Below are 12,574 nucleotides of genomic sequence, written 5' to 3'. Positions count from 1 at the left end.
CCTCGTTAACTATTGGCCACAGAAACAGATGACCTCTACATCATCTGCCCCATAGATAGCAAGGTCTAAAAGGGAGAATTTTTTTTTTTTTTTTTTTACAATAGACAATGTGGAATATTATGAACAGAATGACAGGAGCCATAAGTCAAAATTAAGATTTCAGTATTTTTAGTTTCAACATCTTTGCCTTGCTTGGCAATCTGAGCATAAAAAATAAAAATAAACTTGATAAAATCTTAAATGCTGCAAGTGAGATCATTGGTATCAAACTAATTGCACATGGACACCTATTTGAGAAAAATATTGCCCTCTGTTTAAGGATATAAAAATTTTACCATCACTAAGGAGATACAAGACACCAGTCATAAGAACTATTTTTGTCTCTTTGGCATTATATTATATTGTTAAACAAAATGTAACTTACTATTGTAAATTTCATATGTAATGTTTAAAAGAAACCGTGGAAAATATATATTGTGTGTTATATAAATTGTTTACTCTAATAATGTATTTTTATGTGTAATTAACAATTCATTAATTCATTTAACAAATTTCCTTATGGGTTAAAAAGATTATTATTACTTTAACATTAATTCTGAGTATACAAAAGGTTTCATTAATTTGTAAAGAAGCAGAACAATTGATCTATTATTTATTAATACAAAATGAGATAAATAAATATACAGATAATGTATAATAGACCTTAGTAAAGATAATGCAGATAATGTAGATTAGTACCTTAGTATCTGTATATAACTATTGTTCAAATAAGCACACCAAAGATAATGCAGATAATGTAGATTAGTACCTTTGTATCTGTATATAACTATTGTTCAAAAAAGCACACCAACTTTTTTTGTTTAAATCTTAAAAAATGAGTAAATTGTTTGCAGTTAACCTTTTAATTTCTGCACAATAAAAATGATTTATATTTATTAAGTTAATCCTTAGTGTATGACGTAATATAAACTAAATCAATAATAGTTAGACAGACTATAAATAAGAAAAGAATTGACATATTCAGAAAGAAAAATTTAATAGGCTATGAAAAAGTTCAGCAAATTATGTTACTGAAAATTAGTTGTTTTTTTCTAATTAAAAAGATTATATATCATTTTTTTAAAAATATATTTGGTATTTATAGAAAACCAGCACATTTTTTGAAAGAGTTAAATGATTATTATTGCAAAATACTTATAGTTTTAAAAAAAAAGTGTAACACAAATACAAATTATATTAAATATCACAGGAATTTCTCAAGTTTTTTCAAACAAATTAAAATTTTATAAAATTAGATTTTATTTTACTAGCCAGGTCTTCAAAATTTTAATCACAAGAGGCAGAATGAAAACCTGGCTAGGAATTGGAGATGGACTAAATGTACATGCACATTAGCCATCAATTGTTGATAAGTCTATTTAAGTAAACCAAATATACAAGTACAGTTAATATGCTCACAATGATCCAGCCAGCCTCATTCTATTATCTGTCTTCTAAAAGGCATTGGCAGTTGATTAAAGTAAACACTGTCTGAGACAATAGTTCTAGCTTTGCCAAACATGTTTCTTGGCTCTGGTGCCATTGCTCTAATGAGACAAGATGGTACTGGTCATCAGCCCTCCTGGAAATGACAGCGTCATCTTCTATGAAATCATCCACTTGAATGTTTTTCCCTTTGAATTTGAATGTTGTGAACACTCTATTTTGCTGTCTAATCATCTCTGCAATATCCTGGATAGTTTTGGAAGCAATACTTCCACAGAATACCAAACATTTTAAGTTCAAACAGGAGTTTACCAATCGCTTTAAAGCCTCATCACAGTTTTGGGACTCACAAAAGCAAATAAATGACTCCAGCGTTTTACTATAGAAGGTGATAAGAAAATCAATCAAGCCCACATCACACCTACCATACTCAAGAATGGTCAAAGATGTAAGTTTGATGTGTGGACTGAACAGGCGTTGTAATTGATCCAATGTTATCCTAAATGTAATGAGATATTCGACTTCACAGTTTGGCCAAACTTTGCTAAAAGTAGACCAGGATTCTGGAGAAATAGAATTTAATGTGTTGGAATGATGTTCCTTTGAGTATACAAGTAAAACTTTGAACATACAGAGAGGTTTTCGTGGGGAAGTAGCCAGTTGTCTAAACAATTCATCACTCAACATAGAAGACCTTAAGGCAAGGCATTCTAATTGTTTGAAATGAGAAACTATCTGAAGGATTACTTCCCTTGAAGGCAGAGGTGAAACTTGTTTTGCCCAAGGTCCATCTGATACATCCATATAAAACAGCTGAAGAGTTCTTAAATTCACAATGTGTGGGTTATTAAGAAGAGATAATAGTATTCTATCTTCATCAACTGTTTCTAATTGAAAAGGCCAAGACTTAATGCTAAGCTGCCTCAAAGATACAGCATTACGAATTAAGCTACTGATTAGATACAAATCCCTTAATGATGACTGCTCTACATGTTCTACTTTAGTACAAAACTCAATTTGTAGAGTCAAAGTCTCTAATTGATGATTCTCACTGAGAGCTAACAAAATAGAATAGTATATATCTTTGATGGGACGATACAAACCAGAAATCTCAAGATGTAAATGACGAAATACTAATTTATACCTATTTATTAGATTTTCCAAAATTTCATCCGTAACAGGTATTTTGCTCCACATAGAACATTTGACCTCTTTATTGCTTGTAATGATGGTTTTCGGAACTAGTTTGATATCAGCCACTTGCCAAAGTCTTGGGTGTGTGAAAAGTGTACAAAATACACGACATGTTTGACTAAGGTAAAAGCGTTCTTGTAGAGTTAGAAACTCCATAATTTGTACTAGAATAACTTCGGGCAGCTGATCAATACAAAGGAAATCTGGAGCTTGGTACTTCTGGATAGTAGGTGAATTCATTTTTGAATAAATAGTCTGAAAAGAAAAAAAAAGATATGTCATTTATTTAAGTTTTTATTGTTTTTGACTTGTAAGTTTTAGTTGTTTCTTTAAAAAAAAAATGATACGTCATAGCTCAAACCTGCTGCAGAGTGGCGGCTGGCAGGGTTAAACTCAGGACCATCAAAATGACATGTCCAGGCAGCCATCTTTGTCAATGATATGAAATGGTTTAGGATTGCACCAGTTTTCTAATGTACATCTATAAAAATATACATAACAAGCAACAATGTATTGTTGGCCTCTTTCAGTTGTGGAAAGACTATGATTAATTTGTGTAACACTTTTTCAAGTGACTGTGGAGCCCTATTCTTGAGAGGCATTCCCCTCCACATATAATGCAGGTTAAGGTTACATTTACTTTGGGGTAGAGGAGCCAGCCATTTTTTAGTGCCCCCGTAAAGGGAAAAGCCGCTATTAGCCGCTGTGCAAAATGTCAGTCTGTCCGCCTGTTACACTCAGATCTCGAAAACTAGAAGAAAAACATTATTTAACCATGCGATGCGGCTTGAAAAGTTTAGGTGCAAGGGTTACTTTTGGTTTTCTAAAAATTTATAAAATTAATTATGCAAGCGATTTTTTCATAAAAATACACCAATTATAAAACAATTACATAAATATAAGGGAGGTAATGTTACAATGTTTACAAAGAAAGACAATTTTTTTTAATTTTCGGTATCACTAAGTCAAATATATTTATAAAATGTACAAGAAATGTTCACAACAAATAAAAGTATTAATTAAAGGTGTTTTTTCTGGTCAACTGTCTGCTAAAATTACAAGAAAACATTTATGTTTGTTTATAAAGACTAAGATTGCACTTTGTATGTAAATTTTACACATTTTTTTTTAAAATGGACTTTTATGCAGTGACTTTTGTACATTAGTGTGACAAGACATGGTCCCAATCAGTTCCCTCAAAATTTTCAAAATAATCAGATTTTATTTATTTTCTGTTTAGTGCCCCCATCAGAATAAAAGACGCTTTTTTGTGTGCGTTCTGTCTGTTGGTCGGTCTGTCTGTCACGTTTAGATTTAAAAAAAAAACACAACACTAAAGGCTATTGAAAATCTGATTTAACTTTTAATGTTCCTTTAAAAATATTGCAATAGTTTTAAGTATCTATAATAGATTGTTCCAGATTTTTTGTGAAAAACAAATCAATGCCAACGAATGTTTGTTGGCTCTTCTAAATATTTTACAGAAAAAACAAACATTTTTTACAACGCCAAATGAATCTTTGAAACATTATTACTTTTGACAAAACAAAATCACATCTTAAATATTCCTTGGGAATAGGCGGATCCGACAGGTATCCAACTTCGACAGGGGCCGCCTCTGAGTTTGTGTGACAAACTCTCTTTGTAATCTTGTTTTTGTTTAGCATGCTTTTCTTCCAGAGTTTAGGCCAATGCATTTTCACTGTCCATAGCTTTCTTGGTCACCATTTCTCTCCACATAGTGCGGTCTTCCAAGTAGTCAACATCATGATCAATGTCCACTACTCTAAGGTCCTGTTTGATTACATCTACATATCAGAGGTAGGGATGACCAGTTTTCTTAAACCTGTCCAGAGCTGTCTATAAAGGATGACTTTCGGGATGTGATTGTCCTTTATCTGGTGGGCATGACCAAACCAGCACAGTGGTGTTGTCTGAGGATTGTAAGACCTGTTCAAGCAAGTAACAAAGTATTAATACCAGCCAAATTTAGTGAACTTGGTATTTCAAGATGCTCAAAATATTTCTGCACAATTGTTTTTTTTCTTATAGAAAAATTTTGATCTTGCTAAGATTATGTTTAGGTCGCCTTGTTAAATTCAAAGTGCAAAATACAATATAAAAATCACAATGTGTGTGATGACTTTCTAATAGTTATTGAACAACAAACATCAAATTAAAGTAACAAAATCATCTAGCTCTATTCAATAATCAATCTGCATCACTTTATTCACTACTAAGTTTCTAGATCACAACTAAACCAATAGGTCTAGCCATTCAACTGTCTTTCTGCAGTCCCAACCTCATGTTATCCCGCTAGGCTGACCCATTCAACCATTGGGCAGGTACAGGACAAACATACACACACCGAAATTCTTTCACAACATTTTGGTAAGTAAAAATCGAAGCTGCGAAAGTCGAGAGACCACTGTATCTGTTACAGTGGCGTAGCTAGGGTGTTTGATGCCTAGTGCGGCATCTCCTCATGATGCCCCCCCCCCCCTCGGATATAAAACAGCGAAAATATATTATTATACGTTAACGAAATATACTATAAATAAATATTACAAGCTTTCTTGGTCGCAAAACTATCAATAATTTTATCGAAATCTATTTTACACCAATTGCCTATATAGGGAAAAGCATCACTGATTGGTATTAATTCTTGATAAACTTAATTAAGTCTGAAAAACATCGTTCGCATATAGTCATACTTACCGCAATTGTCAGAAATATGTAAAAATCTGATAATGCTACCTGAAGAGAATCTTGGACATCATTCTTTTTCTCTCAAAGCAGAATCTGTCATTCAATATATTTTCATCACCAATATTTAGACAATATTTAGAACTGAATCATCTAGTGGAATTCTAGCTGATATCTTTTTATTTATTTTTTTAACTCAAGATTTCAAACAGGTCCTTTTTAAGTTCAAAGGCTTCTGGAGATATTGCGACAAACTGTTGATGCCTCTTTCGCTCAAGACGAAATTTGTTTTTGTCAATATCGCTATGAACACTATCAAGATTGCTTTCAATCTGATGATTCAATAGTTGGGATAGCGATAAAATTTATATTCACCTACCACATCATATGATCATATTGGGTGATTATTTCTTGAACTATTACGTCCAAGGAAAATAAATCTCAATCAGTAGCTCGTTCTTATGAGTTTATACATAATCATTTTTGCTTGGCATCTATTTATTGTGGCCAATACGTTTTAGATGTTCTGCACTAATCCTCAGATCTTTAGATGTTCTGCACTAATCCTCAGATCAGAGCACATATTTTCATTGAAGGTAATAATGGCTTTAGCGTTGCCCTTCCGACTAGGGAAGGGGCCAAGAATCCAAAATAGGTGAGAAAATTAAGACTGCATAGCAACTAACAATCCGTCTACTTCAGAGATTTTGTCTTTACAATTCTTTTTCAACTCGTTCTTGATGCCCACTGAGGGCCAAATTCTGCTTTGAGAGAAAAGGAATAATATCAAAGATTCTTTTCCTTATCAGATTTTTACCTTTAGGACCTTTTGATCCCTGCCGTCAATCATTTTAACCAGAGAAGACAATTTTTCCGTCTGAGCTAGCACTATGAGCGCCATCCAGACTTATCAATCTTAAGCAAAGCCCATAATATTAACAGCGTGGCAAAATAAATAAATTTTTTAATCAAATACAGCAGTTTTTGTTTGTTCATGTATGTACAATGTATGCAGTTTTTACTGAGAAATTTTGTGCTCAGTTTGATGCCCCTCATCACTTGATGCCCCGTGCGGCCCGCACCACCCGCACATGGCTAGCTACGCCACTGATCTGTTAATAACAATAATCTAAATTTATAAAGAACGTTAAGAAACATCTTGTAGGCTGAAGTGCTGTGAAAACTAAACAAACATAAACACTGTAATTGATATTACAAAAAAAAATTGAGTTATTGCATTTGAATATTTTTTGTTACTTAACTAATCGTCAACCCCCCCACCCCTTTTTCATAATATCCAAACTTTCCCTTGATGTAATGAACCAGCAATGCCAAAATATTTTAATTTTTTAAGCAGGCTATGCTGGTGAACTTTGTCAAATGCCTTAGAAAAGTCTAATAAAATAGCATAGATCTATTTGTTCATTATTATCTAAGCCTTTAAAAAAATAATCAATTAGTCCTATTAGCTGTGTTTCACATGATCTATATTTCCTAAAGCCATGTTGGCATGGAGTAAGGACATTATGTTTGAGTACGTGGTTTATGATATTGCTACATATTATGTGTTCTACTATTTTACATGCAATGCTGTTAGTGATACTGGTTGGTACTTACTGGGTCAGATTTTTCTCTTTTTTTTTTTAAATAGCGAAAAGATGTTAGCCTCTTTCCAGTACCTCTGTACTCCACCCTGATTAAGTGATGCGTGAAAAAATATTTTGAACACTTGTGCTAGCTTGTTGCTTATTTCTTTGAGTAATCAAGCTGGAATAACATCAGGTCGAGATGCTTTATTCGGTTTTATGATGGCTAATAGCTTTTTGATCCCCTTTTTTTGTACATCTATGTCATTGACTTGGTTCAAAGTAAGTAATATGTCTTTTGTCTCCTGGGGCTCAGAATATTGATGCAAAGTATTTATTTAGGATGTTAGCTTTAGTTTCATTATGTGTTTAAAAGTTATCTTCTCCTTTTAATGGTGCTACTCCTGCTGTTTCATTTTCTTAGATTTAATGTATGACCATAGGTTTTTATTGTTGTCTTTAGATATTACATTGTTTATTTATTCACTCTGCAGAGCAGTCTGTTTGCTTTATAGGTTAGGTATTTAATTTTAATATACTTTAAAAGTAAAAACTCTTTCTGACTTAGTTTCTTTAATTTTTGTTAAATATGCCGGTAATACTATTAAAATACTATGATCTAGTATACTAGTGTAGACTGTAATTTGTAAATGACATGTAGTGTAACACAATAATGATAGTTTATTGAAAGTCTAATGACTGTAAGAATGATTATGATATTATTATTAAAATGACAATTAGTTACTGTAAGTGTAACTGTAACAGTGTCACTGTTGACTGTTAAGTGTGAGTGTAGTGTATCATTATCATAGATTCAAGATAGATTAATTAAATAGATTGTGTATGATACATCATAGTATTCATACTGTATGAACTTATGAAGTGACCATTTAAAATGAAGTGTGTTGACTATTATAAAATTTATTAAGTATTAGATCTCTAACTCTATGTATTCTATACATGTACAATCATTATGATATCTGTACATGTAATACTAATTAATATTGTTATGACTTTGCCGTGCGCACCGCCATCCAAGATAGTGCAGAAAGAAGGTGCGCACTATCAGTGACCAGACAAGTCGGATGTTGACATAAGAGACTAACGATTTCCACCCAGTTAGAGAGCCAATATGGAGATGCTGTGCTCAAGGCAGATGTCCTTTGTGTTTGTCATGTCTCAGTGTAAATAAACATCTATGTCTCGTTGAGTTTCCTCACTTAAGTTATTACAATTGGTGTCAGAAGTGGGATTATAGGCAACTCAACGAGAGGAGGTAGGATTTACAATGGCAGCTTTGAAACGATTAGACCAACTCTCAGTTAGAGAGCTTAGGAAGGAACTTCGTAACCGATATGAGATAATTGGTGGTACCAAGGAGGTGCTTACAGATCGTCTCCGGCAAGCCTTGATAGATGAAGACGAAGATCCAGATACCTACTTATTTGAAATTGAACCGGAGATTTATGAGCTTATTGGCAAGATAAATGAAGCAATGTGTGAACAAATTAACAGTATGGGGAACAAGGTAGATAAAATGGTGTCTCGAATGAAAGAAGGGGTAGACTCGTTGTTAAAGGAGCAGTTGCCTGTAGACTCGTTGGTCAAGAAGTTGCGTGGTCAAGACTGTGGTTGCACAAACAGTGGTGACGGAGACGCTGGGGATTTGAGCGCCATCTGTGTCTGTGTTGTGGGCAAGTCTTGTGGTTGTGACTTTCAAGACGAGAAATGTGACAACGATTGCTGTGATGATCTCAACGAGATGTACCGAATCGAACGGAAAGTGACAAATGAAGAAACTGAAGACTGTTACGTGCCTGAAGCGTTTGTTCCTGTTGTACCTGTTACCAGTACCTTAACTGAAATCTGTTACGTGCCTGAAGCGTTTGTTCCTGTTGTACCTGTTACCAGTACCTTAACTGAAGTCTGTTATGTGCCTGAAGCGTTTGTTCCTGTTGTACCTGTTACCAATACCTCAATGAGCCGGACAGATCAAGACAACGTTGGGTCTGCGTTCGAGCCTGTTGCTGTGGACTTTAAAGACCTCTGCCTATCTTCCGGTGCCTACGAAGGAAATTCTAAGCTTGACAACTGCATTCAGAAGTTTACCATGAATTGTACGTGCGGCGCATCACACATAGAATTTAGATGCCAAGAAAACCACCAACAGGGCATATGTACTTCTACCATCATCATCGACATTGGCATAGATGAATGTCAATCAAACTACTCTAAATCTGAGCTGTCAAGAGGAAGACATTTTCCACTTGAACCTGAAGAGACCTATCTTCTGGACGTAAGACTGTTGTCTGAGGATGACTGCGGTGCATTGGACTTTGCTTGCAACGTGGCTGCAAGCGAACCTGAAGCTCCCTTGAGAGGCGTCTGTCGGGAAGGTCTGCTGAGACAGCGTGTCCGATCAACGGCTGTGCTGAAGAAAACAGTGCTCGACCCTATCTCTTTGTGTGGCAAACGGCCACGTCATTATCGCAACAACAGCCTGGTCAACTGGAGAAAGAGAAAGAGGCACTGGAAGAAAACAATGCGGATGGCCTCGTGGGGAACACGCTCCCTGCCGCCTGTGGCTCCCACTGATCGACCTCCACCTGAACTGTCAAACCTCAGCTAAGATGGGGGCAATGTTATGACTTTGCCATGCGCACCGCCATCCAAGATAGTGCAGAAAGAAGGTGCGCACTATCAGTGACCAGATAAGTCGGATGTTGACATAAGAGACTAACGATTTCCGCCCAAGTCTAGAGAGCCAATATGGAGATGCTGTGCTCAAGGCAGATGTCCTTTGTGTTTGTCATGTCTCAGTGTAAATAAACATCTATGTCTCGTTGAGTTTCCTCACTTAAGTTATTACAATATGATATGTATATAATTATATATATAATTATAATAATATAATATATTATATAGATCTAGATCTAAATATTATTTAATAATAATAATAATTATTATTATAAAATTAAAATTATATATTAAATTAATTTATTTTTTTAGATAGAAAGAATCTGAATCTTCTATCTACTAATCTTAAATCTAGACCAAGACTCTACTCACTACACTACTCACTACACTATTGATTCTCGACTAGAAAAATAGATATGATTCTATTTCTCGAGTTCTAGATTTAGTCTAGTCATTCTAGATCTATATCTAAATATCTATATTCTATATTATATAGATTATAGTACATCTCTTTTACTTTCACTTTTCGAAATTTCAACACAGGGATATATAGGCAAGACTAAAAGTTGAATCACTGACATATATACAATCATAGAAGTTATTATTCTGAAGTGGTGGGAAATACTAGATCTAGGTCTAGATCTTCTTATCTTATCTTATCTTATCTTATCTTATAGATCTATAATACAGACGTTACTTCAAAAAAAAAAAAAGAAGATGATTACGTCCTATGCGTCATGCATATTAACCAAAGACTTAAATTCTGCCAAGTCACTGGTTTTCCTGGCTAGCTATGGCAACCCATTCCATGCTCTAATAGCACTATCACTAGGGAAGAAGGAGTATTTGTACAAATTTGTCCTAGCATATGGGATGAGGAATGTGCCTTTATCTTTGTGTCTTTCTGAGTATTTTATTAAATTTTGTATTTGAAGATCTAGTTCTAAGCAGTATTTCTTTTTATTTACAGATATCCTTCATTTTTTTTTCAAAGTTTAAAATTACTTTGGAAGGATCGTTTTTTTTCCCAGACAAATAGATGTAGATTTGTATTACATTTTATCATTGAATTAAGTCAACCTGGAAGGTTTTTTTTTTGTAGTCCCGTAGCAGTTACGTCAATTCCAATGAAGTGCTTGGAGAAAACATCTACTGAAAGAAGTCGAAACACGTCTTGACCCGCACCAGTTCGATTACAAACCGTCAAGAAGTACAGAAGATGCAATACTATTCATGCTGAATCCTCTATACCAGAGACACTACGCCAGAGTATTATTCGTAGATTTTTTCATCCGCATTCAACACCATCCAACCACATCGCATGATACAAAAACTAGCTGAACTGAACGTTAGCAAAAACATACAAGCTTGGATTCTAAACTTTCTTATCAAACGCCCACAATATGTAAAAGTGAACGGGCATGTGTCAGGCACGAGAGAGCTTAGCACTGGAGCGCCGCAGGGGTCCGTCCCGTCACCAGTATTTTATATCATATACACAAATGACATTCAGAGCGTATCAGCTGACACTCCCATCATAAAATTTGCTGACGACACAGCAATCATTGGCCTTATTGCAGGTGACGAAAATATGTGCCGTTCAACAATTAACACTTTCTAATTTTAAATGTTCAGAAAACGAAAGAAATGATAATAGATTTTAGGAAACATATAGGCCATCTTGCAGAAATTCAGATAAATAACCAAACCGTAGAACAAGTGCATGAATATAAATATCTAGGTACAACCATCAACAACAAACTGCAATGGAGTGAACACTGTCAAAAACTTTACACAAAAATTCACTAACATCTTATCTATCTTAGAAAGCTAAGGAAGTTTAACATCGACAAAACAATAATTAAACATTTTTATACAGCAACCATCAGCAGTCTTATTAACTTTGCCATCACCCGCTGGTATGGTAATACTTCACTTGCACAAAGACTAATTAAAAAAAGCATCGTATAGGCCTATCCCTCGAACACAGCTACCATCTCTTGAAGAGCTTTTCTATGAAAGATGCCTTTCCAAAACACTCACGATTCTTAAAGATAACCTTCACCCATTAAACCACTATTACATAAGATCTGAACGAAGCGGTCGTCTCCTTTCCATTAGAACTAAAACAGAGAGATTTAAAAACTCCTTCATCCCACTGTCGGTCAGAGTGTTACGAGATCATCTGTCATCATCGAGAAATTCATATAAGTATAATTTATAAAGCGCTGTCTGTAAGTGTGTATGTGTTTCGTGTGTGAATGTTGTTCGTATTTGCAACCATAATGTTATTGTTACAGTAGTTTCGCTGATGTTGTCAATTGATGTCAAACTTAATTTCCATTTGAATGGATCAATAAAAATGATCTTATCTTATATTATCTTGGTTCACTTTGATCGCTACAAAATAATTATAGGCCAAAATAAAATAAATATGCTTTTAAAAGATCTAGCTTATATTGAGTGAAATAACATCGATTATTTTGAATCATAAGTGTACACAATTGCTAAAGTACTCTCCTGGTCTTGCGCCTTTTACGCGTCTACTATTTTGCATGTTGACAAGAGTTGAACAGTTCCATCATGGTTTCATTCTCGCATTGGTGAGAGAGCACCGATCCATCGCTGCCATATCTCTCAATATTAGTCTTAAATCTTATATGTAATTTGAGTCTGAATTGTAATGTATCTTATTTTCTTAGCTATGTGCAGGTCTTTAGTCAATTATAAAGAAATTGACAAATTTGAATTCAGCCTACTCACTATTGTCCTTTATTTTCTCTGTGCCAAATCCACCACATAGAGGATTGTCATATAATGTCTCAGGTCGGAATCGAAAAAGTGCACACAAATTATTGTATTGGGATTTTCATTATTATCCACAAATAAACAGCATTTGGTGTATC

General features: G+C 34.4%; 1 protein-coding gene across 5 annotated transcripts; it reads right to left on the bottom strand.

Moving 5' to 3' along the window:
- Positions 1–638: 638 nt before the first annotated feature.
- Positions 639–10,208, bottom strand: LOC106069327 (uncharacterized). 5 transcript variants are annotated; one of them, XM_056038215.1, is made up of 3 exons: positions 10,053–10,186; positions 3,041–3,160; positions 639–2,934 (listed from the first exon to the last, which is right to left on the bottom strand). In XM_056038215.1, the coding sequence occupies exons 2-3, from the start codon at positions 3,080–3,082 to the stop codon at positions 1,483–1,485; spliced, it is 1,494 nt and encodes a 497-aa protein (XP_055894190.1). In that variant the 5' UTR covers positions 3,083–3,160; positions 10,053–10,186; the 3' UTR covers positions 639–1,482. The 5 variants fall into 5 exon arrangements, with proteins under 5 accessions (XP_055894190.1, XP_013084406.2, XP_055894191.1 ...); XM_013228952.2 differs by lacking the exon at positions 3,041–3,160 and having other exon boundaries at positions 10,186–10,208; XM_056038216.1 differs by lacking the exon at positions 3,041–3,160 and having other exon boundaries at positions 10,053–10,191.
- Between the last annotated feature and the right edge of the window lie 2,366 nt (positions 10,209–12,574).

The sequence above is a fragment of the Biomphalaria glabrata genome, chromosome 8 (genome assembly GCF_947242115.1).
Source record: "Biomphalaria glabrata chromosome 8, xgBioGlab47.1, whole genome shotgun sequence".
Taxonomy (NCBI): domain Eukaryota; kingdom Metazoa; phylum Mollusca; class Gastropoda; family Planorbidae; genus Biomphalaria; species Biomphalaria glabrata.
This window is presented reverse-complemented; position numbering and strand designations above follow the sequence as displayed.

Excerpts from the sequence above, each read along its gene's own strand:
- LOC106069327 (XM_056038215.1), bottom strand. The coding sequence starts at position 3,082 with ATGGTCCTGAGTTTAACCCTGCCAGCCGCCACTCTGCAGCAG. Across the intron at positions 2,935-3,040 it reads CAGCCGCCACTCTGCAGCAG|ACTATTTATTCAAAAATGAA; the intron begins GTTTGAGCTATG and ends TTTTCTTTTCAG.